Raw genomic sequence first — 25493 nt, 5'->3', positions numbered from 1 at the left:
GCCGTTTCGACACCTCGCTGGTTGTGCAGCAATTCCTCGCCGAGAAAAGCATTCCTGTCATCACCCAACCACCATACTCTCTGGATCTCGCTCCGAGTGACTTCTGGTTGTTCCCTACTTTGAAAATGGGCCTCAAGGGGACACGTTTCGCAACCATGGAGGACAACAAATCCACCGCGACGGCCGAACTCCAGAAGATTCCAAACGAAGCCTTCCGCCGGCGCTTCCAACAATGGCAGGATCTATGGAGCATGTGTGTGTGTGCACAAGGGTCCTACTTTGAAGGTGATTAGGTAAGCATTGCCATATGTCCTACCATTACAGTGCTATACCACAATTCCAGGAACTTTTTGACTGCCCCTCGTAGAGAACAGTGTAGGGAATTGGTTCATTCTGTAGTTCTCTGAAATAGTCCTTCTTTCCTTTGTTTGTACTGTATCATACTTTCAGCTTTGAAAGTTGGTAATTCTGTGTCTACATGCTCGTCAATTTCTCCAGTCTTTCCCCTGTGTATATACCAGTTCCTAGACTCACATTCTGATATCCAGTTTGCGTATTTACAGTTTACCGTGTTTCCTGGTACATGCAATGCAATAAGTACATCAGTTTGGCCTTAAAAATTGGACAGTCCTAGTTTGTAAAGTAAAATTTGTACATAATAATATACATATAAATCACATCAGTGGAAATGTACCAGAGTTATAGTTAATTGAGAGGTATATTTGTATGAAATTCTCATTGTCTTTATCAATCCTTCCAGCTAGTTTCTTGTGGAAATACTTTGAAATGGGCTGTAACTTTTTTTCCCAGTTCACAGTAACATAATCATATCATTTCATTTGATGCTAATAACTTCTATAGCTGATACATTATTACAAATGTATCAAGACAGCTGCGTAGGATGTTGGGTGAGGTGTCATCTGCTTTATTCATAAAATTGCATTTGTTTTGTGAAGACTTACTGTCTCCTATTAATAAGCTACTTATATTGAGGAGAGGAGCATGCTTGCTTTCCTGTTTCCATTTCACGTTTGACCTGACTGCGTGCCACGTTTATCGTGGCTCTGTTCATGCTGATCTCTGGAACTATCATGAATACAATGAGTACCAGTCCAGTGGCTGATGTTCCACAGTAAAACCAATATGTTCCAAATGGATGGATTGTGTCTATCATGAAAAATAGGAATTTATTGACAGTTATTTCCAGTAACCAATGCAGTCCCCCTGCAAGACTTATGATTGAAGGACGGAGAGGTGTTGGAGTGAACTGGTAGGCAGTAATGAAAGTCTGGGAACCGACTCCAAACCAAAATACTGTCTGAAATATGATGTGTATCACTAGCGGCAACCACAACACTGACCACTTCCAGTTCTCGCCTTGCTCAAGGCTAAAGAGGAACATCCCAGTGGCACCTAATGCTATCGATATCGTTCCTGTTGAGATTATGAGAGAGACGCACTGAGATCTAGCACCGTTTGCGACAAAGAGCACTCCCAGTGCAATGGTTACTGCAGCAACACGCATAGAATCTCTCAACACAGACAGACTAATATTTCTGTCAGTAATAAAGACACCTGCAAACTTGAATGCCCACTTTGAATAAAAGTCATATACATGCACTCCACTCATGCTTGGCAAGCTCAGCAAACATGCTGCTAGTGACAGCGCACGCAGATACGTTCTCACAACTGCGATGTTCACGTTCCTGGCACAAAACTGTTCTTCGTCTTTTTGAAACCACTCCGTTGCCTGGCAGATGATGATGTCTGGGTCACTGTAACCCTGCAGTTGCAGTTGCGACTGGAGTTGTTTAAGTGATGCCTTTGCATGTTCAACTCTCTGCCCAAACAGCAGCAGCCATCGTGGAGATTCATTTGTGAGGCACATACCAAGTGCAGATACTGTCATGATTGTGGCAGGGATGAGATGCAAATACTTAGTGTTGGGCGAGATGGGAAATACGCTTGCCAGCAGGGTCCCAATGGCAGCACAGAGCTGGGTGGCAATGATAAGGGCTGGGGCACATCTTGTGTGCGAATATGTGTTGCAGGGAAAACCTGAAACATAACAGAGTTCAGGTAAGGACATGCTCTACAGCGTCATAGGAAGGAATTGTAACATTTGTAAATTTCAGAACCAGAGGGTGGAGGTGAGAAATAGATAGTCTGTACTGCTAACAGTACATTATATTTAGCAGTCTATCACTTATCAAAGTTAATGGAGGTTAACTTTTTTTTTGTTGAACAAGTAATATCAGTTATTACAGCATTATCCTTGCAAATGGCATTGAAATTTAATGTCGTTGTAAATGTGAAAACATCGTATGTCAGCTGAATCCATATTCCTGCCATGCTTTGTAGAGGTATTTAAATTGTTTCTCAGATATTTTGAGGGTACAGTAAATAGTGTGGCAGTTTATTGACCTTTATCAACTGTGCACTGCGTCTTGTGCCCAGTTCAGTTGCCTGTGCGTTGCACTAGCATAAAATGTTGACAACAGGGTTTAAATCCTGTCAGCAGCTCCATAGTAGTAGGGATTAAATCCCCTGTTCCTGTAAGATTAAGGTTGATTAAATCACAGCGTACATCTGATATCTTGTATTCATTGTGGAGGTTTCTGATGAATTAATAGTAATGGTAATTACACCTTTATCATATAGGAATGGGGGATTTAAGTCACCATAATATTGGGCTGCCAGCTGGATTTCAGTTCTGAGATTAATGGTTAATGTGTTAGGTGCATTGTACAGATTAAAGGTTAAAGGCAGATGTGACGTTACAGGTCTTACACATTGTTTCCAGGAGGTAGACTGGTATAGCAGAGAAGCCAACTCCCAGAGCAGCCCCCTGGAGAGAGACCCCCAACAACAGGACGGGAGACGCCACCCTGGTTATGTGGCAGAACACAAACGTAAGGCAGCACCCGGCACTGAGCAGCGGCGCCACCACAAGCTGCAGAGTAGCTCGGCGTCCCAGGTAACGTAGAGGCAGCCATGACAAAAGGCATCCTAGTAATGCTCCAGCCATTGGAAACACATCTGGAGGCAGAATCAAACAATAATACTTCCTGTCTCTTGATGCACTAAAGGTTAAATTGCATGATAATTTTTTTAATGATAAGTCAACTGATGTGAAAGCAAGTGGTCTCTTTGCTTGTGAGTGAGGATAAGCAGAAAAGTCCTCACCCACTATATCCAGACTTTTGACTTTCTCGTGGCAATGAAGGCGTTGATATTGATCTTCTTATCTGTAACATCATGTGGACTTCGGAGTAGATACTAATGTTTTGAAGGAACATAGAGCCTCCATCTTGAGGACTGAAGATTCAGCCCTCTAGATCAACATTGACATATCCAGATTTCTCTCTATTTGGTCGGAGCATCTCTACCAATTGCGTTTAACCTATCCTTCCAGGCACAAAGCCAGGCTTATAGGCACTTGTGCCTTTGTCATCATTCTGACACTATTATGTGGACTGAGTGCTGGAATGTACCTGTCCAGGCCCGTAATGCTGGGCTGTCCGTCAGATGGTGAGAGACAGTAGTTAGCTGTTGCATGCTGTACGCTTGTCCCAGGCTGGTTGCCAGGCTACTGGCACCACATAACACCACAACTCCCAGCTAGAATATACACATATTTTATTATTTTTAGACTGTTTACTGTTTGCTGTATCAATTGCAGATGTTATTTGTCACTCAATGAGATAAGATCACAATCATGGACCTATTTTAAGGTATGCACTGAAGTAATGTGAGGTCTAAATACATCTTCGTGTGTGTTTCATGCAGAGGGTAAAGGTAATAAGTAATGGAAAGGTCATGTCTGTCTGCCCGTCTGTGTGTTTTATTTCCAAAACTTGTGTAGTAATTTAACTGAAATTTGATTTTGGTGGATCCATACTAAAATCTTAATTTTGTGTACTTGCCAATTATTACCTCCACTTCAGGTTCAGTAAAATTTAATGAATTTTATGTACAATAAATGAATAACCAAGCAAAGACCCTGGCCACACGACCGTACAAAGTATGTCCGTTCCAACGGATGTACTTTTGTACGGATGTAGGTGAGGACACCACACGAGCGCAGTGTGATGCGTCAGTTGCCCGAATGGAGCCGGAAGAAGCCCCTGCGCTCTGTGGTCTTGCCCCTTCATGATTCTATGACGGACGTCACGATGTGCGTTACAACGGATGTACTTTGTAAGGTCGTGTGGCCCCAGCCTAATGGGTCATGCAAAATTACAAATGACCAATCTGGAAAATATTTTCCTCTAGTGGAGGACAACTTTACATTTTTTTTAGACACATGAATAATGATTACACAAAAGAATGTTTCAGATTAAAGTTGGCTGCAATAAGATCAGTGTTTATATTATGTATGTATATATGTACACTTTCTTTATGTGTCATGACAGTGAGAAAGTGTTAGTTTTGGTGTAAGTGTCCAGGTCTGTTTGTGACAATATACTACGCACTTTACGCTCATAAAGACACAGTGTTTACCTGCCAATTCATTGCTGCTACTGTCTTCACACATGGTCTTCCAGACACTGGCCCGTGCAGCGCCCCTCACTGTCTGAGTTTCCGAGTCACGCAGCCAGTACAGGTTACACTATCAAGGCATGTGTAACCTTCAGTTTCTTATTCACCCCATGACCAAAACGGGAATAGCAAAAAACTTTTTTGCCTGTGTTTGTGGTCTTACTTCGTTGGTGTAAAGGTTGGGGTCCGTGTCAGAAATTGAATGAAGCAAGAATTCTAACAGCTTGCCTCCAGTTGTTATAATCATCTTTGTTATTGCTACTGTCATCAACATTATGACTGCTTTCCTGCTTCTACTGGCAGACTAGTGTAACTTGGCCTCACACTGGAAGAACAGGCATGATGCTATGTCTTTAATGAGCTCAAGTGGGCAGCAATTATCTCTCAGTCTGGAGGGAGGGTTATTTATTGACCTCCAGCCAACAAGGTGAATGAATGTCTTCATTTGAGTAATCCATGTGATTTGTTCTGCTCTACGCTAGCATTCCTAAGTGCTGAGTCATATCATTGTGTCATAAAATCAGAGACATCTCGCCTAGTAATGCTTCAAATTTGTTGGCATCGGGTTGCAGTGGATAATGATTTCTGTCAACTTCACCTTTCTCTAATCTCATAGGACTTTGTACAGAGCTGGCTTTGTGTTCAGGAGGTTATGAGTTCAAGTCAGATCTCAGATTCCTGCTATCCCGACTTAGAATTGTCATGGTTTATATCATGCCTTCCACAGAACAGTACATTAAAATATGTCATGGAAGAGAAAGGACTTCAAATTATTGTATATTTCAGATATAATTATGATTCTTCAGCAGTCATACCAAATAAGATTGAGCAGTGATAATGCGTCTTGTATTGGAATATACCAAGTTTGAATCTTGAGACAGTGAGTGGGTAAACTGATTAAGTTATTCAATAATTTTTTTCAATGCAGTCAAATGCTGCTGGTCACAGCGGGCATGCAGTCTGAGGCGTGGGCCTCATGCACTTGGACCGTGGATTCGAATCCCACTCAAGGCATGGACGTGTGTCCGTGTCTTTCTGTGTTGTGCTGTGCTGCATACAGGTAGAGGCCTTGCGTTGGGCTGATCACTCATCGAAGGAGTTCTATCAAATGTCTAAATAGATCAAGAAACTTCTGAAAGGAGGTCTCTGTGCGCCACATAGGAGTGAAAAGGATATAAAGAGAGATACAAATGCTGGTATTCTCCCTTGAAATAAACCAGGACTTTTAAATGTATGATATAATCATCCATAATCTCATTCCATGTTACATAATTTGCTTTTCATACTACATTGATACATTGTTAATTAACCATTAAAATATACATAAATATAATCAAGATCAGTGATAGGTGCATAATCATGAAGAGAGCATTAGGAAACTTTTCTGCTTTAATATTTTATTTCTCGTGAAGGTCTTCTTGAATGATAATAAAAGTTGAGATTAGTCCAAGTGTGCCAGAGCACATGCTTCTAACTCGTGGTCGCAATAAACTACGTGGTGTTTAGACGTCACATACGGTAACAGAGTGTGACATGACACAGTATAGCTAAGAGTCAGGTCGGGCAGGCAAGCGGCTAGCGTCTGACCATCCATGCACTGGATTCCTGCTTTGCGGCAGGCATATTTTTGAAAGTCTCCGAGGTTCTGTTGTGTATCAGGTACTTTGAAGGGTCCATTCATGGCTGGGCTCGACTCTGGTACCACATGTTGAGACTGATCTGTTTCTGCTGTTGGTGACTTTATACCCATTCTCGTAGGTCCTGACCCTTCAACAGCAGGAAGGAGAGCTGTGGCTTCAGAGGCCACTTGAGCTGTTGGAACAGTACCTAGGGTTTGTAGATTGAAGCGAAGTTCTTTGTTGCTGTCACCATCTGCTTCCTGAGTGCCTAACATGGCAATGGGTTTGGACATGGGATCTGTGACTTTTTTGAGTGGGGTTTCCAAGATAAGCATGGTGGTTTGGGAGGCAGGAGTTACGGTATTAGAGTTGAAGTTTGTGGCTTCTGTAAATATAGTCTTAAGGAGAGGAGATGCAGTTCTCCCACGAGTTTCTTCTGAGATTGGCGTTGTGGTCTTTGTAGGTAGAGTTCTGGGGACAAAGACAGCACTTTCTGTGTTGGTGGATTTACAGACATGAGTCACAGTTTCTTTAGGCAGAACTTCATGGAAAGAGAAGGCAGTTTCTGTGTGAATGAATTTGGAGGTAGGAGTCATATGTTTGGTTGGTGAAGTCGCAGGTACAGTAGAAGAAGTTTCTCTTTGAATATCTGCGGGTAGAGTGTTAGGGGCAGAAAAACTAGTTTCTGTGTGAGTAGATTTGGACACAGTGACCATGGTTTCCGTAGGTACGTTTTCAGGAATGGGAGAAACAGTTTCTTTGTGAACAGCTTTTGAGACAGATGCCAAGGTTTCTGCAGACAGAATTTTAGGGTTAGAGAAAGTGGTTTCTCTGTCACTGGGTTTGGACATAGGAGTTGTTCCTGTAGGTGTCATTTCAGGGGCAAGAGGATAATTTTCTTTGTAGATGAGTTTTGAGACATATATCATGGTTTCTGTAGGTAGAGTTTCAGTCACAGAGAACATTTCTGTGTGACGACTCGCTTTGGACACAGGAATCATGGTTTCTGTAGGTGTTGATTCAAGAGCTGGAGGAGCAGTTTCTTTGTTCATGACTTCTGATTCAGTTGTTATGATTTCTGTAGGCAGAGTTTCAGAGACAGAGAAATCACTTTCTGTGTGACCAGATTTTAACATGGGAACAATGGTTTCTGTGGGTATAGCTACAGGGACAGGAGAAAATTTCTTTCTGTGAAGAACTTTTGAGACAGGTGCCACAGTTTCTGTGGGCAGAGTTTCAGGGGTAGAGAAGTCAGTTTCTGTTTGACTCAATTTGGATACATGAGTTGTGGTTTCTGCAGGTATCATTTCAGGGACAGGAGAAGGTGTTTCTCCACGAATGCCTTTAGTGATGGACATCATGGCTTCTGTGGGAATAGAATTAGGGGCTTGTGTAAGGATAGTTTCAGAGATGTCATACCTGATCTTAGAAGCAGAAGTTGGTATCTTATGATCAGGTATTGCAGTGTTTACATTATTTTCAAATGCAATTTTAATGTAGTCCACGTTCAGTGTGGATGATGTTTCTGAATAGAAATCTGTACCTTCTGATTCAGTAACTTCAGGAGAGTTTTCTGTGTGTTGGGGAAGTAACGCAAGATCTGTGGTAGGTTCTCCAATGTCTGATACAGTTGATTCAGCTGATGTTAGATCGTCAGTCTGTGGTAAATTGTCTTGATCAGTTTTTATGATGTTTTCAGCAGTCTCTGTGATCAGGTCAGTATATTCACCAGATGATGAGTTTGCTGTATGAATCTCAGTATCACCATGATCATCAACAAGGTGGTGTTCATTAATCTTAGATAAACTATGTATGAAATCATCTCTGTGCAAATCAAACACTTGAAATTGCTCACCCTGAATGTCTGTAGTGTTTATTTCTGTGCCTGTTTTGCTGTGAAGATGTTCGCTTACGGATTTGTTGGCATCAGGTGCTAGTAAGTGATAAGTTTCATAGTTGTTGATCTGGTAAGCCAATATTTCAGAACTTCTGTTGTGTTGAGCAATTACAAACACGCAGCTATTCTCATAACATTGTCCCTGAAGAAAGCTGCTTGTGTCAGACGTTGACATTCCATCACAAGAGATTGCGTAGTGAATATTGTTAGTGTACCCAGAACATGCAACCAGAGTATCATTATTAATACATTGCAGTCCACTGTAAAATTTGCATATTTTAGAATCTTCAGTGTTGATTGTTTTGATGTTGAGTGATAAGGTCATGCCCTGGCTTGACAATATGCAGGATGGTGTTTCATTATCACAATGACCAGTGGCATTCTCACCGTCATCACTGTGCAGCAGAGATGCGCATGACACGGTGAAGAGTGGCTCACTTGAGTTCTCGGAGCAGTCCATGATTATTGTTCTGTCTGCACACTGCAACCCTTTCCGGGTACACTTTATGTCAGGGTAGTTAGGTAAGGAACCTTCCAGGTCATACTCTTCATAATCTTCATCACCATCGTAAAGTTCGTTGGCATAATTGTCTTCGCTGGTTGTGTTGGGTATCGTTAAGTGTAGGTACATATTTGTGATGTGATTGGTTGCTTCCAATGTTTGGTTTTTGTCGGGATGTGAAATGAAGTCTGTATTTTCAGATGGAACAAGAAGGAGAGGTGAAGTGTTAGGAAGAGCAGTTTCTCCTTCTGAAGGGCTCTGTGAGATTTTTACGGGTGCCTCTGATTCTGCAGAGGTGCTGTCAGTACTTGTTTCAAATACTTCAGTATGTGTTGTATTATCCTGATGAAATTCCGATACTGGCGAAGCTGTACATCTGCTTCTGCTGTTGTCACACTGCAGTGGTACATATTTCTGCAAACAGCGAGTTCAGTTCAGCATATGCAACACCCTCATGCTTATTTAAACTTGTAGAATGCTTAATATCATATAAAAAATAACTAATCTAAGTCTTTGGAGTGGAGTCCTTTTTGAGGATACTGTCATGAATATTTCATCCACTTTGAGGGAAACACCTTGGTTAGGAAAGCCAGGATTCAGCATACAGACATGGCAAAGGTAATAGGTGCATTTTTATAAATTCATTGCAAACATGCTTAAAATCTGAGCATGCAACATACTAGATGCATCACTGTTATGTTTGCAGCACTTACTTGTTCCCAGTGCTGTGCCGAGCAGTTTACAAACCCCACGAGAGCCTTGTTCGGTGTACAGATCACCATTATCTCTCTGTTTGCACAGTATGTGATCTCGGTGCCATTGCATGTGAATGGTAAATCATTGTTGCTGGATAGTTGCTCAGCAAATTGGATTTTGAGCAGGAAATCATCCTCCAGAGATGTCGCACAGTTTGGCATAACCTGGGGCAGAGACCTGTCATTTATTGCGTTCCTATTTTCAGTATGATTTTTGCCCATGTATGTCGCCATAATATGTTTTAGATTCTTCCTCATTATTTTTTGGGGTTTGAAAGGAACATATTTCCTCTTTCAGAACTACTTTATTTTGTCATGTCTGTTTATCATGTGATAGTATAACACATACATAAATAAGCCTGAAGCTGTCCACTCGCCTTCATCCAGTTCCAAAATTAAGAACACAGCAAAGTCTGCTTCCACCTCCATGTGCATCTATGATATGGTGTTTAAGAACAGAAGCTTTACAGCATTTATACTTGGTGATCTTCTGGGTTGGTGTACCCTGTAGTCTTTTGGCTGTGTAACAGTGTTACAAAGGAACTTATTGCTCTATCTTCAAGGCCGACTGTGAGTTCCTCCAGAACGTTGGTCGGCCAAAGGACTACATAGTGCAGCAACCCAGGAAACAACCAACTGCACATACATCACCATCAAAACCTAACTTCCAGACTGGTGTCATATTTCTTCTGACTTGTTCTAATAGGACTTACTGTCTGACTGGTAATGCAGCTCTGGCTCCTTGAGGAATAGCTACTGCCCAGTGGACACAGGAACAGGTGACCCACAATGGTTCTGTCCAACCCGAGATGACACACTGAGAACAGGCGGCAGTGGGCAGGGTGTGGCCATGTGCCGGGGCCCCAACACTGTTCTCTGATAGGTCTTAGGGTCCTGAAAGCATGTCAGAAGTTCATAACACTGAATGCTACTTACAGGTGGTTAACACAACTGGTTCATATTCTGGTGGTCATGGATTTCAATCATACATACTCTCAAATTCATCATTCACACTTATCCTGCACCGTTCAACATTATATTTACCCAGTGGAAAACCATTAAGTGATCCGTAATAAAGACTCATTTCACCGGTTTGATAATCTCCCTAGTCAGATTTCCTCCACTATTTCATATTTCATCTCACATAAACCATAATCTACCAAACGGAGCCAACAACTTCTTGGTTCTCATGTTCGTCTTTCTCCTACTGATGGTTTTTCTTTTACTTTTCTAGAATGTACATCTTATTCTTTTATTATGTCCAAACCAATATAGTCTCATTTATTCTAATTCATTTGATATATGTAAGACTTGAGGTTCTCACAGCGGTGAGTATGAAGATTTCTGTCTTCTGGGTTATTGCGCTGTGTAGTCTGGTCGATGTTAACCAACGTTTCAGAGGTCATACTGCCTCCGTCATCAGGGCGATGAATATGCCAATAGGGTGTGAGGAGTTGGATTTATAGGTAGGGAAGTGAAAGGTGTAGCCTGCCCCGAGCCAATGGGAGCAGGTATGGGAGTGGACCAATGGTAGCACGTGGGCGAGAGTGGGAGAGGGAGAGAAAGTAGAGAGAGAAAGGTGAGTTTAGTTGTATGGATCAGGGCCCTGAAAAGGGCCGAGTTAGTGGTCTGGTTGGTTCTGGCGGCGCACTCTTGCTCGTTCTCGGAGTGTGTGGATAAGAGGCTTCCAGGACCGGCTCAGGTGAAGTCCATCTTCCCTGTTAAAGTTATCAGGATGAAGTTCGATCTCGATGGCTTCCCTGATTAACCGATCCATGTAGCCGGTTTTTGTGGAGAGGATAGAAGTGTCATTTGATATATCCTTATGAGATTTGTAGTCTTCATGGCAGTGAAATTGTGGTCTTGTAGGTGGTAACCTTCTGGGCCCATAACCCAGAAGATTGTGGTCCAAATAATTTTTATTTTTATTTTGCCTTGTTTTTGGTCTGAATATATACTTTGCCTTCAGATATCTTCACTCTATTCTTTTCTGAGATCAAGGACCTGGTTTACTTTTCACTACATGTTTGTTTCATCGACTTGCAATGTTGTCATGTACCAACTTACCAGAGACTGTGTTGAGGGGCAACAGTGCCATTTGCTCCAAGTGCCTGCAAACATCAAACATCCATTATTGATTTCCTTAAAATTATTTTAATCTATGTAATGCACCCGAGAAGACTTTATTGCATTTTCTTGCAGCAAAAGCTTCAAGTCATATATGAAAATTAATAAGCTCACAAATGGTGAACTGGGAGCAAGCAGTCACGATTTGAACATCATAGCCAGTAAGCCAATATGCTTGAAACTGGAAGGATAATATTAAACTGGGTTTTAAGAATAGATATTTGTACTTTGCATTTGTTTGAACTAGCAAAGAATCTGATCTAAATGCATGCTCTTGTGTTCTTGGTGTTTAAACTGTGAGAGATCACAGCAAAGAATATAATTCAGCTTACCACCAAAATGGTGTGCACCAGGAGAATGAAGCACAGCATGTCTTGTACCTTGCACACTCACAGCTCAACTGCCAGTGTTCTAATTGGATACCGTTGACAGTGTTTGTGTTGTAATACTTTACTTGTAACTGTTGTTCGATTAGCACCATTACAATCCAAAACGGAGCACATCCGTCCAGAAAGTAGTGAGCCAGCAGTAAACATGTCATCTTTTACTAGTCCTATATAAATACTCCTTGAGTTTTTTTAAGTCTTGTTAGGTCTGTACCAGTGTATCAAATAATATTATATAAATTTGCAAACCATCAGACACAATCAATTAAATACATAACCATACAAAAGTATTAATTATTTGTACTTTCAACCTTACATGTTTTTTGCTGTTTACTGTCCTCAGAGGTAACATAATATATGCTAAAGTGATTAATTTTACATTAGATTCTATATCAGTCTGATTATATTAATTTAATATTTGGTTGTAAATCAAAATATGAAATTTGAAATCGTTTTATAACATGGTTATTACACATTAATTTCTTCTTCTTGTTTTTGTTTTGTTTGTTTGTTTGTAAAAAGGTGTGTACATTATGATATTGAACGTGGTTAAGTAGGATTAAAGATATAAATAATTAATGATTTTGTATGATTATTTATTCAATTGATTATATCTGATGGTATGCAAATGTATGTATAATATAACTTGTTGACTACTGGTACTTGTAGTCTGCTTCCTTATTTTTATATGAAGGGCAGACTTATGGTAATCGATCGTTCGTATGTGCGTGTACACATGTACAGTCTTTCTTCATTCCTGATGTTTCACTTAGAGCAGTGTTGACACATTGTTAGTGGCTAGGAATTAGTTAATGTAATTTGTCCGGAAGAGCAAACAAGAAAGTGAAATTCTGTAGTAAGGTCCAGCCATAGTGTTTTACGAAGCAGCAGTGCTGTTGTGGAACAAAATGTAGAGTAAATGTCTTGTCAACATAGCTACACTAACCACATGGGTCTGGACATAGCTGTCCTGATTAAGAGTTTTTTTGTGGTTTTGCCCAACTTATTCCTCCCACATTTATTTAAAATTCGTAAGTCATGATGATCCTACCATATCTCATTTCATTTAATATAATTGACATACACATTTGGCACAGAATCGTAGAATAACGAAATAAAGAGGAATCTATACACCTTAAAGGAAAGATATTATTAATGTTTGTTGTTAGTGTTAGTTTCAGTTAGAAGACTGCTGCATGAACATGACAGTTGGTAATGATACTGCATGTGTATATACCTTCAGTGTCAAGAGTAGTTCAGATTCCTACCACTGTCACACTTTTCTTTTATGCTGTCAATCATGATGTATTATCATCAAACATGTTTACCCTTGAGCAGAGGTGCTAATTGTCTGAGGAAGCGACTAGACTGTTACTGATTCATTTGACATGTCTAATGACATCACATGGGGCTTTCTTTAATGGCTCTAATGAAACATCAGTTTCAGGTTTTTTTTCATCTCTGCATTTTATTTTAAAACGGTTGTGTATTGTCTGCGCAGAGAAACGTTAACCTATTTTGAAAGGTTTGTATCTCATGCAGAGGCCATCAACAGCAAAAGAATTAATCCAGTAATACTGGTGGTGGCCTTATGTGTTGTAATATTTTGGCTCTGTGCCCATGTTTTGGAGGAACATAGTGTATCCATCTTCATCCTTAATGTGGAGGTAATATGTTCTTCTGACATATTAATACTGAGTAATTCTATGGTTGACACTGACAGGTAGCATGCTGTCTGTCATGATCCTAACCACTCTGGTAACATCGGCAGCTGTTGCTATTCGGTATTTAGGAAAGATGGGAAATTGGATGACAGCCCACCCTTTCACCAGAAACATGAGGAAATATGTGAACTTTAATTTAGAAGGGAAATGTTTGCTAATGAAGGGAGATTTTGTGTTAAATGCGCTCTAAGTATAAATAAGTGACTGTGTCAAAAGGGTTTAATCTACACCCCATTTAAAATTAAGTGAGAATTGGGAGTGGCTTATATTATACTGTTTTGTGGTGAAAAGACTATATACAGTTTTACATTACACATACATTTTGCCATCATGAAACGTGTGACAGTATATGCTGACGCTCTTCTTATGCAATAAAATCGGCTAATTTTCTTTTTTCACCCACGACATTTATGGATCACGATCCACCATAATCCAAGAGAGTGCGTGTTCAGTCAACAAAACAATAACCCAGAGCGACAGTAACCACAAAAGGGCAATAACCCATTAATGGGACCAGATATTGCGTCCGAAGATGGCTGTCTTCTGGGCTATAGCACCGTGCAGTCTGGCAAACTACAATCCAAAAGATAGCCATCTTCGGAATCACCGTCATGAAATCGTACTTGAATATTGCATCAGCTGCACAATAAATCTCGCATGAAGGATCAATAGGTGGAAGATCATATAGGGCAGGTTGAGAGATTCGTGGAGACATCTTGGCACAATTCACAGGGACTACTACTAATACAAGAATTTCTAATATGCAGAAGAATGTCGAAAGATTTTGTCATCGTAGGAATTGAGATATTCACGGCGGTGAGTCTGAGGACGGCCGTCTTTTGGGTTCTTGTGCCGTGAAAGGATCAAAATTTTTTGAATATTTTACTACTTCATTGTAAGAAGAGAATATTCTGTTAGGTTAAATATATTTTTCTTGTCTCCTTTTTTACTATGTTCATGTTTTTATTTTATTTTGCAAAACGTGTAAGATATTCGTAGAATTTTTATTATGATTGGATTAGCACTGTTTCTGCTGTGTGTATAAGCTCGTTTTATTTTGAAGGTTAAGGAGTAGTTGATCTTACCGATCGGGCTATTATCACGTCGCTGTTCTGTTTACTTGTGAATCGCGAACAGGGTGCAGCACAATGTGCAAGGCGCTACGTCAATTGCATGTGGGTGGTTGTTATTACATATGTGTAAAATGTGCCGGGATTTTGCCACGAGGCCTGTTGTCAGCAGTTTTAATTAAAACGTTTTTGCCAGCTCTATAGTTTGGTGAATACGCCGTGGAATTTTAATAATATACAAGGTACTAATTGTGAGGTTGTCATTGATTTTGATTGAAACTTTATATATGTTGACACTTTGGTTTTAAAGGGAAAGACATATGTTAATATTTAATTATACTTAAAGTTTCTGTTATAACCTGTAGTCGAGCATGAAAACTAGGACAAATGAAGATTACCTTTGTGGATTTGGAACTTGGACTGCAAACTCCCAGGTTAATTTGTTGCAGTCATTAAGTATTATTTATAATTTCAGCTCTCAGGGCAAGCTTTACCCTTTACTGAATATGATGAAGTTGGTCAAGACCTAAGTATCTAAAGCTGTCCCAGTGTTAAAGTAATATGTAGTGTGAAATGTTTATCTTAAAAAATATTGTCCCTGATGACAAAGTATTCAGACACTGGCTTGACATAAAATATGTAACATTAAAACATAAGGTTACAGTGTTATGTTGTTTCAGGTATCATGTGTGGTATTTGGGCATTATTTGGGATGGAAACCCATACTTCAGTTCATTCTAACACTTCATTTAGTAAAATTTCTCATCGGGGCCCAGATGCATGGAGGATAGAATTTGACAAGAAAGTTAAGGTGTGTGGTTTCTTCTTGCACATGTGAGTTAAGAAAATGTGTTAGCATAGAAAAATAAACCACGGACTGATTAAGACATTTTATTGTTGGTTTAACCTGTCTGCAGTAAATTGTCATTGAAACCAATGAGAAAAGGATAGATGCTAAGAACAGTGCAATTTGAGATTTTGTGTATTAATAGGAGGTTTTGGAAAGTACACTTTTCTTATGAAATCACTGTAGAATGTGTCTTTGGCTTGTAGAATTCCGTTGTCGGTTTTCATCGCCTGGAGATTGTGGACTCACTGTATGGGATGCAACCCATGAAATTGCATCAGTATCCTCATCTTTCGCTACTCTGCAATGGTGAGATCTATAACTGCAAGAGGGTGAGATAAAGTTTCAAACCCATACAAAGTAGTTTGCTAAAATCATTATCCTTTTCAGATGAGAAATAAAGATAAGCATTCTAAGAGCGATCTCAGTCAGCTCCAATTTTCCGTCTCTCTGTGTTTATGACAGTTTTGCCTGTTTGGAATATTATTCTGCTTTTTGCATGTGTGGCATTACACATGTTCAAACTAGTGTTAATTACATCTTCATTCAGTATCATGTTCATTGCAATATTGTTACATTGCAGTGATTTTAAATCATGTTAAGAACTTGTTAAACAGCTTGAATTTAATGATCCTGAAGAAGGTGCCCCACTGACTTATTCTGACTACTACACAGGTACTGTTTTTGTCAGTTATAGCATTGCGCTGATTTTTACCAGTCTCCACATTTGTAGCTTTCTTTATTGTTTACATAATTTTTATTAATTTTCCTATCAATCAACAGACTGGCAGCATAAAAATAAAGCTGTTCACTACATTTAATGGAGGTGCTTGGGGGGAAGAGGTGTTACAGTTGATACTTGTTCTTGACCTTGGTACGATACGAGGTTGAGTGGTCAGCATCGTGCCTTGGCCGCACTTTACCCCTGGGGAAACGACCTCCAGTACCCATTCCATAGGAGGCTGGATGGGCCCCAGAGCTGGTCTGGATGCAGAGGTAGAAGAAAATACTTTGCCTCTGCTGGGGATTGTCCAGTCCATAGTCGGTTGCAAAACTGACAGTTACCCTGACTCGTATTGACAGCACAAACAGACAAACAAATATTACTGGTGCGCTAGCATTTCGTTTGATTCTCCCTATTTCATTCACATGTAATTGGTTACCTTGTGTCCTAATATTCCCAGAAATTCTTTTGGGTTATGTGGACTGTGTTTGTGTTGTGTAGCTGAAGGAGGAGTATGGATTCAAGTACGAGACAAACTGTGATGTGGAGTGTATCCTGCATCTCTATGCTACTGGTGGCATAGAGCACTGTGCTCAGAGTTTGGATGGTGTGTTTGTGTTCTGTATTGTGGATTCTGCCAAGCAGCATTTGTATCTCGGTCGTGACCCTTATGGCGTTCGACCCCTGTTTCGCCTGCTCAGTAAGACCGGAATTCTGGGCATCTGCTCGGAAGCGAAAGGTTTGTGTTATATCTGTCGCTGCATTTACAGTGCTTCAGAATGGCAGTTTCAAAACTTTGTTATTTCTTCACACTAGTTCTCTATCACAAAAATTTAAGTAACTTAATTTCCAAAATTTAGATACTTCCAAAACTGTTTTCACATTGTCTGCCTTCATTTACGTGTCAAAAATTATTCATATACATTGACCAACGTTATTGATATTGCCTAACATTTTAGTGTATTCTGCATAATTTTAAGTAAATACATTTTGAAGTTGTATTTTATTGTGACAAGCCAGTTTTTAAATTTATGTTGTTTTTAGTGCTTTATTTGTTTTATTCATTCGTACACACATTAAAAATGTTGAACCTCAGGTTTGATTGACCTGGAACATGAGGTGAACGGGGAAATTCCGAATCTCGAGCCGTTTCCACCTGGCTGTGTGGAAGATTATGAGATCAATGAGACCGGCAGAACAACCTTCGTAATGAAGAAAGCATTCTACAGCATTGGAAATAAACCTTACTTCAAGCCCCTCATTCCATATGAATGTGAGTTGAAGCTGTATGAAGTGAATGATTTTTCTGTTCCCAGCAGTAGATTTAGGTGATTAAAAGGTTATGTTCCGTAGCTCTTTCCATCAATGATGTTCATGCCAACATTCGGACACTGCTGACTGCTGCAGTCAGGAAGCGCCTCATGGCTGACCGACGAATAGGTTGCTTGTTGTCTGGGGGCCTGGATTCAAGCCTTGTGGCTGCTTTGCTGGTGAAGTTAGCCAAGGATGAAAATCTGCCGTACAAAATCCAGGTGTGTTATGTTGTCAGATTATTAGTTTAATCTTAAGTTTAGTCAAATTTTGGTTTTAGAGGTTTATTGAATCACCTCTACACCCACAATCCCATCAACGTTGTATTTTTGTTGAAACACCATTTAAGTCGGTCGATCCATTAAAGTATCTATTTGCACTTAAATCATCTGAGCATGAAATGTCTAGCCGCACATATGTTGATGCTGCATATTGAAAAACAAGCGGATGTTCACATCCTTCCAGGAAATAGGTAAAGAAAAAAGCGTGGAACAAGAACTATATGTTGTTGATTTTGCAGTCATTTGCAGTTGGCATGGGAAACAGTCCGGACATTGAGGCAGCACGAGTCGTAGCGAATCATATTGGAACAGAACATCATGAGGTGATCTTCACAGAACAGGATGTGATGAGTGTCCTGGACAAAGTGATATACCATCTGGAAACACCTGACATCACAACTGTCAGAGCATCTATTGGTGAGTTATATTTATCTCCGAGTTCCTTTAAGCTAGGAGTTCAAAATTTTTTTCTGATTCCTGGACCACAAAAACAGCAATGGGGGTTTGAGGAACAATACCCTGCTCGTCTTGCATTATGCAGTATAATTAATAGTCTCCAAAACTAATTACCAGCAGCATATCTAAACATGTTTAGTTTCAATATACAAATTAAAATCTTTATGTGGTATTGGAAAACTGAAGCAACAGTGTAATTACCTACACTGAATATACACAAGGATGTATGAAATAGTTTTGTATGTCATTTGTGTCCAGGTCCCTAAGACATTGGTTTGCAATACCACTGCTTCGTTTCTGTTCTGGGAGGTGTACTGACTGATCACAAAATTTGGTTTTCTCTTGATCTCCACTCAGCTGGCCATAATATAGACAGGAAAAAATATATCAGTATTCGGCACAAACTATTTGGTCACTAAAAGTAAGTGAAAATACAAAATTGAGTAGTTGTAAACAGAAATTTTCCCAGTTGAGGTAAAATATAATTGAGGAAAGTAAACACATCCGTAAATCCGAGTTATTGTCGAGAGAGTGGCCGACTCCATTGCTGCCACCAAGAACTCTATTTCCAGTGTTAATCGCTGTAAATGTTTTGCCTGTAGGAATGTATCTGATATCACGTTACATTAAGCAGAACACAGACACAACGGTGGTGTTTAGCGGGGAGGGTGCTGATGAGGTGGCGCAGGGCTACATCTACTTCAGGGATGCCCCATCTGCAGATGCAGCTCACAGTGATAGTCTCCGTCTGCTGAAGGACATTTACTTATTTGATGGGCTTAGAGCTGATCGCACCACGGCAGCACACGGGTGAGAACTTACAGTGTTGCTTTTCTGGCACATTCAGCCCATTACTGCCTTCTGATGGATGGATGGGAAGTGGGATGAACCGACTCAGGATCATGTCCGGTGGCTGACTTTGATATTATCGGTGTTTGATCAGGGAAATTGTGTATTGAATGAAATTTAAAGGCCAGTGTTTCAACTTGTAGTTATTTAAATTTAATCTTGATTGAGAAAAATAACCTTAAGTTGAGAAACTTTTAAATGGCTGCATTTATCCTGATTCATATTGCTTGTTGTTTAGTTTGGAGCTGCGTGTACCATTCCTTGACCTTCAGTTCACAAACTACTACTTGGGACTACCAGCAGCCACACGACAGCCACAGGGAGGCGTCGAGAAGCATCTACTGCGCTCTGCATTTGACTCAACGGATCTACTGCCCAAGTCCATCCTGTGGCGGCACAAGGAGGCATTCAGGTTAATTGCGCTCAGATGCTCTTAACTATTGTCTGTTGAGAACCTCATTATCTGACTGAACGTCATGTCTGAGTGGTTATTACTCCTGTTTTGTGTTTGGGAGCTCCTGGTTTCAAATCTTTGCTTGCAGAACAGCTTTCCTGTCCGAACTTCTGTGGGTTTTATCATTCTCTCTAGCCAAATGCTGGGATAATTCCTTATTAGACCAGTAATGATTTCTTCTATATACAATCTAATTGATTCATTATTCATCTGTTATTCATTACTATGTAGTCTGAGCTACTGACAGTGTTGTTAAATAAACTATAAACAAATAAAAAGTACCCACCATCCATTCTGAAAGTGACACTTTCATACAAACACTGAAAGCAGGTCATATACCATGTAATCTTCACAGATGGTACTTTTTGTTTCCAGTGATGGGGTGGCTTCAGCAAAGAAGTCACTGTTCCAAGTGATCCAGGAGCTGGTGGACTCTCGTCTGGGTAACGATACTCTGGAAAAGGCTTCCGAAAAGTTCCCACACTGCACACCAACCACTAAAGAATCTTTTTATTACAGGTATGTTGACCGGACATTGTTTTGTGCCTTTTTTAATGACACTAGTAAAGTAGATGTATTTATTTATTCATACGACATTTAATGATGATATATCAGATGTGATGAAAGGAGAATAGAAGATGCAGCTGTGGTCCATTTCAAGCTAATATCCCTATTCTATAATTTTTTAAAATGTAACTGTTGTTGTATTTAACAGAAGAAACACAAATGGCATCATAGACGATTAAGATACGAGTAATTTACAATTTTTAATTGCAGTGGATTGTTTTATTGACTGAACTCTCAAGCAGGGAATTTGAAAGTCGCTGATAATGGAAATTGGGAACAGATTGATAAAATAGGCCCCTGTACTTGTGACCAATTTTCAGGGAGGTGTTTGAGAAGAACTTCCCAAAGCAGAGTCATTTCTTGCCTTATTTCTGGATGCCACAGTGGACTGACGTGAAGGATCCCTCAGCGAGGTTTATCAGCCATTATGCAGCAGATAAGCAGCAGCTGGGTGGAATGTAGGGATGTGCAGACGGGTCAGATTCAGATTGTTCGTGGACTTTTTGTGCGGTTGCTTTTGCTTTGGTTTTGGATGTTTGAAACAGTGCAATTCATACCTATTCACATGTATATCAGCTTGACACTGTACAGTGAGGCAGTTCACAAGTTGATCATTGAGCATCCATTCTACTTTGTTTTCCCATCTACACATAGCTCTTCCAAGTTGTCTCTTTCCACAAGATTTTTCAACCAAAATTACAAAAAAAAAATTAAAAGGAAAGTAACATTTAAGGCGAGTACAACTGGATATTTGAGTGTTTGCACATCTCTAGGAGAGGATCGGATTCTAGTACATCATCATTTTCTGAATAAAGAAGTGGTCTTGTGAAAAGTATCACAAAATGAAGCCAAGACTACATATCAGGTATGTAGATTGTTATTTGTTGTGCCAAGGGTTGTGTGTTTATATGCCGAACATGCATAAAATGTTTAAAGTTTCTTTGTATTTTATTTGGTCCCATTGCACCACCTTCAACGTAACATACAAATGGCAGAACGTTGCATGAAATAGGTGATTTAGTGGAAATCCATTCCCTTTTTGTAGTCTGCGTTACAGTGATTGTGTTCTGTCTTGCTACATAGAATTTGGAAGTTTCTTAGAATAGAGACAGAATAAATACTAGAAGCAACATTTATAATGTGGTTGATTTTGAGTGCCTCTCTGGCCCCTGCCCTTCTAGGTATATGGATAGAATACATTTCTGAAGTGGGAGTACTCATAGGACCAGTTCCATGCCTGCCAATGTTAGGATCGTCATATTAAAAGCATAAGGAAAATGTCTTACCTCTTGCAGATGCGACTGTATGGAAAAATTTATATGAGCCTATTAGATAAAATTAATGTCTGGATAGTTTTTCATTATCAAAAATTGGAATGACAGTTTTGAATTTATAATTTTTTCATCTACGTTCAGATTTAGAGGCCTGTTAAGAGAAAACTTCTGTTATGGTAAAAATTTATCTCTGATGCCATATCTTGGGGAGTATTACTTTGTTATGAACTAGTAACTGAAATTAATGGGGAACCTACCATGACATAAGCTGACAAGAACACACCAGGTCAGTAGGAGAAAACTTGACAGTGGAACCACGGTTCCGGAGAATCTGGCGTAAATGTAACGAAATGTAATGTAATAATTCATATATAAGATAAGAACTTCTGATATTCTAAAACGTTATTACCAGCACAAAATTATCTACTCTACGACGCACTTCTTCTACAAGCGATTGACATCTCAGCTCTTTCCGCAATAACGAAAGCGGTTTGTTGACGGCAGTAATGTAACACAACAATGCCGAGTAAACTGATGACGTAACAATTAGTTTCTTAGGTAACATAACAGTGGACGTAAGAGTTCATATAAAAGCTCACCATTGTTGTCGGTCCATATTTACACATTGTTGATATGGATGTTACACATCTTCGTTATGCTTTTTTGCTGAATGACCCTTCCGTATAGACATATTTACGTCAAAAATCTGAATATGGTGATGGACAAATTATACTTTGCCTACTGTATAGTCCACGACTGTAATCTTGAGACTTGCAAGGAATGCAGGAAGTCCGTAGCATTAAAGACAGACGCTATCTTTCCTCCTTCACCCCACTTCCTCACGCCGCAAGTCTCAAGATTAGTCGTGGACCATACACTCATCTTCAAGCAGTGGGACCAGTCCATTGCTTCAATTCACACTGGACCGCACAGGCAGTGTCCTGGTGGTTATTCTAGATGTCTTTTCATCTCGCACCATCGAGAGGTGCACGCCTTGTAGTATTTGGTTGCTTGATGTGTTGGAAGTAGTAGGGATGGGATAAAATACAGTACAAGTACTGTTCACAGACCAGGAGAAAAACCCTGTGGGGGGAAATCATTTCTGGGGCGGTGCAGGGGGAATGTTTACCTTCAGGTGGACTAGAGGGCTGCTATTGATGGGAAGTGCAATATGTCAGAGTTTTACACTATGCGCATGTATAACGAATTCCTAGCAGGGCTTTTCTCTTGGTCTGTGGACTGTAGCAACTATTTGCAGTTAACTTAAGAAGTCCATCTTTAATATTATTTGCATTATCTTTCCAAATTATTTTTTAAAAACCTGATCCTTCAGATCTCATTGCAGTACTTACAATAGTCTTTAGTACTGTATTATAAACCCTTGCATTACGCGCTACAAAATAAATATTTGCCCAAAAACCTGTCCATTTTATGTTTATTAAACTAAACAACTGGGAACATTTGTGGATCAGAAGAAATACATATTCTGTACAGTCTTTGTTCTACTGCATGTACAGTAATATATTCTACAAAATAGTAGGTTCCAGCCCTGTTCACATATTTTGTGATAGTAACATTGAAAACAAAAGGAAAATAAAACTGGAGTTTTCACATTACATTAAACATAGAACAATAAACTGTGGCAAACAAAGCAGGAGAGAAGCATCAATAAGAATAAATACTTCCACTTTGTAATATTTAAAAGTCATCAGAAATTATGTAGCAAGTACACATTCTGCAGGCAGAATTTACGATCTTATGGTTAGAGTTTTCTTTTTGTGTTACTTCAATCAGCAAAGCAGTCACAGATGAATTTCCTGAAAATGGAAATTATTCATAAACGTTTCTGAATATACCTGTCATGTCTGTTCATATGCTGGTATAGGAAGTAATATCTTGTGTTTCATCCAGTCTATGAACTCTACTAAGTACCCACCTTTAATCTTTACTTTCACCAGAAATTTCAGGCCTCCACGGCAAATTGCATATACTCTTTATGAGATGTAAATCAGAACACAAGTTTAACAATTAAAAATGAGACACAAAGTCTGGAAAGAGAATGGGGGTGAAAACGATAAGTGACGAGTTGTCCGGCCGACTTCACTCTGTAGCGATACTCCTCAGCACGTACTTGACCGTATAAGCAAAAGCTGCAAATCCTATCACAACGCAGAGATTCGTAATGGCACTGTAAAGTGGACTCTGGTCATTGTGGCCAAACTGATTCCGCAACAATGCTTCCATGTCGTTTGATGTTACAGACTGGGGGTTGCTTCGAGCAGCTCGTTCCACTTCAGCCCGTCTTTCAAGTTCAGTCTTGATGCTCTGAAACATTCAATGCATGACTAAATATGACAGAAGGTAGTTCTTACCAACAAAACAAAATGACAGGCTTGCTATATAGCACTTACGGTAACCATGTCTGGGAACAGGTCACAGAACACATTATCTCGGAGGTTGAACTCCAAGCTCTGACCAGCCAGCTGTCTTTTCTCATATTCGGATGACTCGATACTTCCCAGTGTTGGACTTCTCTCGATCTGGCAACAGAAAACGTAAAATAAACTGCTGCTGACGGAACTGAGCTGGCATAGCAAATGGTTCAGACCAAACCAAACTAACTCTTTTGACAGAGGCGTTAACTTTATACCAGACGCAATGGTTATACTACTATGAATTGGCCACCCGAGCCTCTTTTGTGAAAGGTGGGAAAATATGGTAGGAGAGAGAGGCTTGCATCTGGGACCCTATGAATGAGTCCCATGCCTTACACTAAGGAAATGCCCCCATCCAATTATCTATTTACATCAGGATGTTACCATAAAGCTGAGGAGTCCTGTGAGGATGGTGGACACACTCCAGGCAGGGTTCCAGGTGTCAGGATGAAAGTCGCTTATCGATAAACAGAGACGCGTGTTGGTCTTGAACCTGTAAATATAAGAACACCTGATAAAATGACTGTAACAACATTGCAGTTCATAACATTTTTAGTAAAGTGTGGGCTATGGCACAGTAATGGTAAGATTCATAAATATTAAATGAAAATTTTAATTTAGGGAACAAGTTCCTTTGTAAAATTGTTTAAATGGCATGATCCATATGTGAGATGCATGGCAGATTTGGAAAAATCCAGCAAACAGAAAAAGTACAAGTACCGACCTTCCATTTGGAGTGATCATGTATATGCCAGGAGGTTTGAATGGAAATTCTCTTGGAAACACAAGTTTCCCATGATACAGTCCTCCATCATATGGAGTGTTCTCTGGTCCTGTGACAACATAATGCCTGGAACAACAAAAACACCAAAGTTACCGTTTCTTAAAATATTCTAAAAATATGCCACATTTAGCCACAAAGTAGGGTTATACGTACCATTCTAGAATGTTTGCTGGTAACGGTTCTGCTACAACATAGGGAACTGGATCCTTCTTCAACCGCAAATAGTCTTGTTTTAGGCGTGCTGTCGCACTGTTAGTCTTACTTGTGGTCATTCTCGTTTCGTTAACCTTTCATTACTGTTAGAGAAATGTAAAAGTAGAAATAATAATAAAACATTCCATTTTCCGGCTAGTCACCATTCTCCGTCTATAAATACTTCATCTACCCAAATAGGTTGTAACAGGCCTCTCGACACAACTGTCACCTTGTGACACAAATGTGGTGGAAGACGGTCATGCGAGAGTACTCATTTATGTCTGCGATTACCTAAGGAGCAAATACTTCACTACAAATGAACTCACCAATTAACAATGATGCATTGACAAATTAATAATTGCAATAAGTACAGAAAGTAGATACATCACAGAATATGCCAGAGTCTACACAATAACATCCATGGGCTACCATAAATGTCTACTCCAAACTTCAAGGTTAAACGATTATAAAGGAAACGTTCATTCGATTCACAAGAATACTACAAGTTAATTAATCCGTAAAAGTAAACTATTAAAACTCACGAATCAATACATAAGCTCACAGAAAATTCAATCAACATTTAGTTTATACGATTAAATTAAAGATTAATTCGGAATTCCGGAAGCTACTATGTAGAACACAAACGTCATCTACCGGAAATTTCTAATATAAAACTTAGTAATTTTACAAAATA

The 25493-nt window shown here is 39.7% G+C and overlaps 4 protein-coding genes across 9 annotated transcripts; 1 reads left to right on the top strand and 3 right to left on the bottom strand.

Annotated features, from left to right (window-relative positions):
• Positions 1-267: 267 nt before the first annotated feature.
• Positions 268-4754, bottom strand: LOC110830305 (facilitated trehalose transporter Tret1). The gene is made up of 4 exons (XM_022065041.2): positions 4504-4754; positions 3495-3621; positions 2791-3039; positions 268-2058 (listed from the first exon to the last, which is right to left on the bottom strand). Exons 1-4 carry the CDS (start codon positions 4513-4515, stop codon positions 980-982), a joined length of 1467 nt encoding a protein of 488 aa, XP_021920733.2. The 5' UTR covers positions 4516-4754; the 3' UTR covers positions 268-979.
• On the top strand, positions 2839-21050 carry AsnS (asparagine synthetase). Of its 3 annotated transcripts, none has more exons than XM_022065039.2 (11): positions 2839-2977; positions 15303-15433; positions 15676-15801; positions 16695-16932; positions 17290-17466; positions 17547-17725; positions 18025-18202; positions 18844-19051; positions 19329-19502; positions 19920-20063; positions 20432-21050. In XM_022065039.2, exons 2-11 carry the CDS (start codon positions 15308-15310, stop codon positions 20571-20573), a joined length of 1692 nt encoding a protein of 563 aa, XP_021920731.1. In that variant the 5' UTR covers positions 2839-2977; positions 15303-15307; the 3' UTR covers positions 20574-21050. The 3 variants fall into 3 exon arrangements, with proteins under 3 accessions (XP_021920731.1, XP_021920730.1, XP_021920732.1); XM_022065038.2 differs by lacking the exon at positions 2839-2977 and adding an exon at positions 14560-14864; XM_022065040.2 differs by lacking the exons at positions 2839-2977; positions 15303-15433 and having other exon boundaries at positions 15676-15778.
• On the bottom strand, positions 5766-12212 carry LOC110830301 (uncharacterized). Its single transcript, XM_087340688.1, has 5 exons — positions 11775-12212; positions 11383-11426; positions 10029-10209; positions 9274-9480; positions 5766-8974 (listed from the first exon to the last, which is right to left on the bottom strand). The coding sequence occupies exons 1-5, from the start codon at positions 11811-11813 to the stop codon at positions 5984-5986; spliced, it is 3462 nt and encodes a 1153-aa protein (XP_087196814.1). The 5' UTR covers positions 11814-12212; the 3' UTR covers positions 5766-5983.
• A 1593-nt stretch (positions 21051-22643) lies between the features above and the next one.
• On the bottom strand, positions 22644-25464 carry LOC110830311 (ubiquitin-conjugating enzyme E2 J2). 4 transcript variants are annotated; one of them, XM_022065051.2, is made up of 6 exons: positions 25342-25464; positions 24758-24900; positions 24545-24670; positions 24205-24313; positions 23797-23925; positions 22644-23710 (listed from the first exon to the last, which is right to left on the bottom strand). In XM_022065051.2, the coding sequence occupies exons 2-6, from the start codon at positions 24874-24876 to the stop codon at positions 23486-23488; spliced, it is 708 nt and encodes a 235-aa protein (XP_021920743.1). In that variant the 5' UTR covers positions 24877-24900; positions 25342-25464; the 3' UTR covers positions 22644-23485. The 4 variants fall into 4 exon arrangements, with proteins under 4 accessions (XP_021920743.1, XP_021920744.1, XP_087196819.1 ...); XM_022065052.2 differs by having other exon boundaries at positions 25362-25431; XM_087340693.1 differs by lacking the exon at positions 25342-25464 and adding an exon at positions 25198-25337.
• Between the last annotated feature and the right edge of the window lie 29 nt (positions 25465-25493).

Source organism: Zootermopsis nevadensis, unplaced genomic scaffold, assembly GCF_977971745.1.
Source record: "Zootermopsis nevadensis isolate Lab colony 2312 unplaced genomic scaffold, Znev_1.0 Znev_ptg000061l, whole genome shotgun sequence".
Classification (NCBI taxonomy): domain Eukaryota; kingdom Metazoa; phylum Arthropoda; class Insecta; order Blattodea; family Termopsidae; genus Zootermopsis; species Zootermopsis nevadensis.
The sequence above is the reverse complement of the archived record's forward strand: the minus strand, read 5'-3'. Positions and strand labels throughout refer to the sequence as shown.

Bases quoted from the DNA above. Each gene is read 5' to 3' on its own strand.
- LOC110830301 (XM_087340688.1), bottom strand. From the start codon at position 11,813: ATGCTGTGCTTCATTCTCCTGGTGCACACCATTTTGGTG. The intron at 11,427-11,774 runs GTAAGCTGAATT...TGATGTTTGCAG, and splicing joins TGGTGCACACCATTTTGGTG to GCACTTGGAGCAAATGGCAC. The intron at 10,210-11,382 runs GTAAGTTGGTAC...ACATGCTTTCAG, and splicing joins GCCCCTCAACACAGTCTCTG to GACCCTAAGACCTATCAGAG.
- LOC110830305 (XM_022065041.2), bottom strand. The intron at 3,040-3,494 runs GTACATTCCAGC...TTCTGCCTCCAG, and splicing joins AGCATTACGGGCCTGGACAG to ATGTGTTTCCAATGGCTGGA. The intron at 2,059-2,790 runs GTAAGACCTGTA...GTTATGTTTCAG, and splicing joins CTACCTCCTGGAAACAATGT to GTTTTCCCTGCAACACATAT.
- LOC110830311 (XM_022065051.2), bottom strand. From the start codon at position 24,876: ATGACCACAAGTAAGACTAACAGTGCGACAGCACGCCTAAAACAAGAC. The intron at 23,926-24,204 runs GTAACATCCTGA...TTCTGTTGCCAG, and splicing joins CAGGACTCCTCAGCTTTATG to ATCGAGAGAAGTCCAACACT. The intron at 23,711-23,796 runs GTAAGTGCTATA...TGAATGTTTCAG, and splicing joins TGTTCCCAGACATGGTTACC to AGCATCAAGACTGAACTTGA.
- AsnS (XM_022065039.2), top strand. From the start codon at position 15,308: ATGTGTGGTATTTGGGCATTATTTGGGATGGAAACCCATACTTCAGTT. The intron at 15,434-15,675 runs GTGTGTGGTTTC...TTTGGCTTGTAG, and splicing joins AATTTGACAAGAAAGTTAAG to AATTCCGTTGTCGGTTTTCA. The intron at 18,203-18,843 runs GTGAGTTATATT...TTTTGCCTGTAG, and splicing joins AACTGTCAGAGCATCTATTG to GAATGTATCTGATATCACGT.